Here is a 5,486-nt window from a genome sequence, read left to right as displayed (position 1 = left end):
CGTATTTTTATTATACCACTGGCGAAAACTTGCCTTATGGTCTACCATTACCATAGTCCGTAGACCAAGTCAAGCGTTTGGAATACTGTTTCCCATACCCACCCGCTATCCCTCACGTGTCCCTCAAAAATAGACAAAGAATCTTAACCACATTCCTGATCTACAAAATCCATAATAGATACGTATCATCTCCCAGAACAACGTTTCAATATAACGACCTTTTCCTCCCAATGGAGTCTGTTGCCTCCAATTCGTCATCATTTGACAACAGGCGGTTCAGGCCCATCAAGCCCATAGCAGACCGCATAGTCAGAGCCCTCCGCCACCACCTCCGCCTCCTCCATCGTTTAGAATCTAAATTCTTTGTCTTGGGTGCCACCGGAAACGTCTACACTGTCGCCTTATCTTCCACCCCTTCATGCACCTGCCCTGACCGCACAACACCATGCAAACACATTTTGTTCGTCTTTATACGAGTATTGGGTGTTTCTCTAGACGATGCTTGTCTTCGGAGGAGGAATCTCCGGCCATGCCACGTCAACCGCCTTCTTGAGACGCCTACAGCGCCTGGAGTACTTGCTGGGGCTAGTGTTCGCGAGAGATTTCATCAGTTATTCTTTCAAGCAAGGCAGGGCACTTCAAGACCAAACGTTGAGATACAAGACGGTATTATTGGATTACCATTTATTCTAAAAGTTTAAACTATAAAAAAATTAAAAAAATTTAATCATTTAGTTTATATTATAACGCTTTTTCATGTGTGGGAAAATGTTAAAGCTTATAAGAATAAATGAATTTAATCATTTAATTTATATTCTAACAGGTATTACTTGCCCAGTTTGCCTGGATGAGATGAGAAGTGGGGAGAGAGTGGTAAGCTGTGGAACTTGTAGAAATCCTATTCATGAAGAATGCTTGCTGAGGTGGAAGAGGAGTCGGGGAAGAAGGCCAGCTAGTTGTGTGATATGTCGGGCGAGGTGGAGGGATAGGGTGGATCAGGAAAGGTACCTCAATCTGGCTGCCTATATTAGCGAGGACAATATAGTTGAGGGAGGTGGGGGTCTCTGTGGTGGTTAAGTCTACTTGATTGGTTCACCTTAAACAGAAGGAAAATGATATTCCGCTTTGTAAAAATACATGCATAGAACAAGAGAAATGTTTAATTTTATTTTCTTGCATATTTATTGACCATCTCCATACAACTATACAAGAGATGTGTCAATTCACCGTTAAATATGTGAAACTACATGTAAGTTCAACATTTATTGATAGATTGTCAAAAAAGATGTGCAAGTCAATAACGCCAAATACATCTCATAGAACAATGTAAAATTCAAAGGATAAAAAAAAAGTGTTTAGAGTTAAACTTTGTTAGAGGGTTTTGAGGCCTTAACTGTATGTCTATTTCATTCTTGTGGTAACCAGAAAATTGTATCATTTCCTGCATTCTTGTGGCAAAAAACCACCAAGTTAATGATAAAGAAATCATATATCAAAATGGAGCAACAAACTCAAAAGAATGATAGTTATTACAAAGAAGACAATTAAGTCTGACCAAATAATGACAGCACTCAAAAGATTTTATGATGGTGCATTTTAGTATTAAAATAAAAAATGAACAAATGAACAAATGGAACATGATAAAAATTTGACTAAAGGAGAAGAAGTGGGGGCTTCATGATTAATGAGACATTAGTTGGAATTTAGTGTTTTGATGAAAAAAAACACTGGTTTCCAAATTGATGTTTATATCAATTTAAATTGATTCTAAGCATTTTTAGTAGCCTTTTAGCTATTTTGGTGAAACAATTTGGTGAAAACACCTAAAAACTACTCCCAGCAGCCTTAACCAAAAAATTTTAGAAAGTGAACATTACTTACCAAATTATTAAAAAAACTATAAAAATTGTCATTTCTCTCTCTCTCTCTCTCTCTCTCTCTCTCTTTTTTTCTCATTTCTTTCTTACACAAATCAGTCTCTGCACAACCCCGTTAGGAAAAGATAAATTTTCAAAAATATAACCATTAGGATAAGACAAATATTCATAAATATGACCGTTAGGAAAAGACAAATTTTTAAAAATGTAACCGTCAGAATAAGACAAATATTCAAAAATATGACCGTTAGGAAAAAACAAACATTCAAAAAAGATTAAATAGAGAAAGAATAAAGAAATTTGAAAAAATGTATTATTTAATTGAAATAGTGATAGTAAATATTTAAAATAGTGAGGCTGCTGAGAATACTTTATAAAAGTAGCTCACTAGAGTAAAGAAATGTGATTTTTAACTATTTTGACTAATAAAATTTGATGAGACTACTAAATATGCTCTTACTTAAGTGTCTTACGAAAAATGGACCCAATCCACAAGGACTGGGGAATGAAGAGGTGGTTTAAGAATTCAGTTTGAATCCTCTTCGTCTTTAATTTTTATTTTTTTTTAATTTTATTTTAGAGCAAAACAAAGGATCAGAGAGAGGAGGTGAAGTCTATGCCTGAATAGTTTTTTTAATTTTAATTCATTATTTCCTCAATTTCAATTGCTTGTAATTTATTTCATCAACAGTAATTCCACTGAGACGGTATTTGTTTTGACCTTAAATATATTCTGAAGGACAACGTTTTCTACTAATGTTTTGTTTGTTTTAATGTAAAATAGTTTTAGAGAAGTCATTTTTCAAAAAAATATTTTTCGCCGAAAAATATTCATGTGTTTGGCGCGTACGAAAAATCACAAATAATTTTTATATTTTCATTCAATCATATTAACTTATAAAAATAAATTTTTATTCATAACATAGAAATATTAATGTAAAATAATATAAAAATCACTAGTGACGAGATTTCGTCACCGCAAGATTCTGATCACTTTCACCGGATTTCGGCTACTTTTGCCGGATTCTGATGATAAAGGCCGGAATCTGGACAGTTTCGTCAGATTTGGATTGGCCAGATTCCGAAGAAGGTGGTCCGTATCTGGCCATTTGTTCTGGAATCCGGCCGTTTTGGTAAGATCCCGGCCCGATGGCTGGAATTCACCCATTTCTGGTCGTCGGAATCTAGGCTGAGCGAATTTCGACGAAGGTGGCTGGATGTTGTCAGATTCCAGTGGTGGTCGACTGTTTGAACGTGAAGGTTGACTACATCGTTTAAAAGAGGGTTGAATGTGTCTGTCGTCTGAGGAAAATGATTTACGCTTTAAAAAAGCATAAATCATTTTTCGAAATTTACTAAGCATTTTTGGTTAAACGGAAATAATTTTTCGATTGACTATTATTTTCTCTCTCACCAAACATCGGAAAATGTCAAAATCATTTTACACCAAAACAAATAGAGCTTAAATTACGATTTTGAAAAATGGGAGGATGAAAAAGGATAATGGGAGGAAATAAATCATTTCTCTTTCAAAACTTTATTGATTTTTTGATAAAAGTACACATATATACCCCTTCAAATTATTATATTATTGTCAATTTTTTCTCTCTAAACTACTAATTACGTCAATGTCTCTCTTGAACTATCAAAACAACGTTAATGTCTTCCAATGACAAAATATCCTTTATAAATTTTTTTAAAAAAAAAAAATTCTTAAAATTATAACAAAAAAGTAAAATAATAATAAAAAGATAATTTTTATTCTAAAAAGAAATAGAAAAACCAAGGAAGTCACGTAATATTTTTATTTTTTTCTTTTAAGGAAAATAAATTTTTGTTTTATTTCTATAAAACAATTAATCATTTGAACATAATTATTTTGAGGCATTGACAATACGATAAGGGCGGAGATTGGAGAAGGGGGGTCGCCCCCCCCCCCCCCCCTCCCAGCCCTTAATTTTTCTTTTTACCCTTAGTAGAAGTATCCCGTATGCCCTGCTTTTGCCCACCCTCAACCCACTCATCAGGGGTATCAACATTACCGGAAATTTTTTCAAGAGGATCAGGATTACGTTTATGTGTTTTACTTCCTTGTTTCACACTTTTACTGTTCATGTGTTTAGAAGTTTCAGAGATTTAGGGGTTAAGACTATTGAAGACGATGACGACGTGGACAAATCCAAGTCTTTTATCAAAACGCTGTGTTTAAGTAAATACAAACGCTTATTTGAACAAAAAGGCTGAGGTGGCTTGTTGAGGTGCGTGTAGATAAACCACTGCACAAATTTTTTTTTTTTTTGGCGTTTTCTCACTGGCATATAAAAACGACAATATATGAGGCGTTGTATTAGACATATGCCTGAATTTAAAAAAAAAAAAAAAAAAAAAAAAAAAAAACCATTTCGACGTTTCAAATTAGCACCGAAAAAACATGAAAAAAGGCCGATAGATTGGTGGCATGTATATATACCAATTACCGACACATTGTAAAACTTTGTTAAATGTTAATGATACCTAGGGGTGTAAACGAGCTGAGCTACTCGTGAGCTTACTCGAGATCGGCTCGAATAAACTCGACTCGTACTCGAATCGATTATTAAATGAGCTATTCGTGAACACGAAAATCAAACTCGATTATTAAACAATGCAAACTCGTATAAACTCGGCTCGACTTGACTAAAGCTCGTGAACCCGCTCGTATAAGGATCGACTCGTTTATTAAGGCTCGACTCGTATATATATATATATATATATATATATATATATATACACACTATATGTAATCATAAATTAAGTAACAAATACATATTGGTCGGTATATATTAATTGGTTATAATTTATTGGTTATATGTATATAAAATAGTAAATATAAATAATATCAATACTTAATTGCTAGTCATATGATATAATAACAATCCATATACTTTAATCATATTATTTATATAATATAATATGACTATATGATAATATAATAATATAACATTGTGACATATGACATGTAATCACTTTATTATATGTTATAAGTATTATTACTAGATATTTAGTAATCATTATATCATGTGATCAAAGATCTAAGATTATACGGATTGTTAGATCATGTTAATATGTTATCATATGATAGTACTTAGATTGTATGATAATATGAAATTAGAATTATTAGTAGATAGTTTATGAATTATGATAATTATGATTTATGACTCATAATGATAATACTTATCATAGATTTGTAGATAGTCTAATAAATCAAGTGGTATGATATGATTCATAATTAATATATAGAATTATAATTATAAATTAATTTATAAGCATAAATTATAACTACATAATGTTATATAAATATACAAATTCATACTAGTACAATGATTAAGTAGTTAGATTATTAGATACTTAGATACACTCATATACTAATACAGTGACTAGGTATATAGATTACATACGTAAGTTAGTAGGTATGAATTCACATTAATCATATGATATAATGACACTTCTGAAACTTAATCATATTATTCATATTTAATGACAATGTGATTCATATAATCTCAAACTAAGTTATTAGGATTGGAATCGATCACTAATATGTTAATTATAATCACAAGTTAGGTATTAACC

General features: G+C 32.1%; 1 protein-coding gene across 1 annotated transcript; it reads left to right on the top strand.

The window, feature by feature from the left end:
• The first annotated feature begins 208 nt into the window (after window positions 1-208).
• Window positions 209-1,168, top strand: LOC133871898 (uncharacterized). Its single transcript, XM_062309359.1, has 2 exons — window positions 209-666; window positions 824-1,168. Exons 1-2 carry the CDS (start codon window positions 231-233, stop codon window positions 1,075-1,077), a joined length of 690 nt encoding a protein of 229 aa, XP_062165343.1. The 5' UTR covers window positions 209-230; the 3' UTR covers window positions 1,078-1,168.
• Window positions 1,169-5,486: the final 4,318 nt, after the last annotated feature.

Source organism: Alnus glutinosa, chromosome 6 (genome assembly GCF_958979055.1).
Source record: "Alnus glutinosa chromosome 6, dhAlnGlut1.1, whole genome shotgun sequence".
NCBI classification, from domain to species: Eukaryota; Viridiplantae; Streptophyta; class Magnoliopsida; order Fagales; family Betulaceae; genus Alnus; species Alnus glutinosa.
This window is presented reverse-complemented; position numbering and strand designations above follow the sequence as displayed.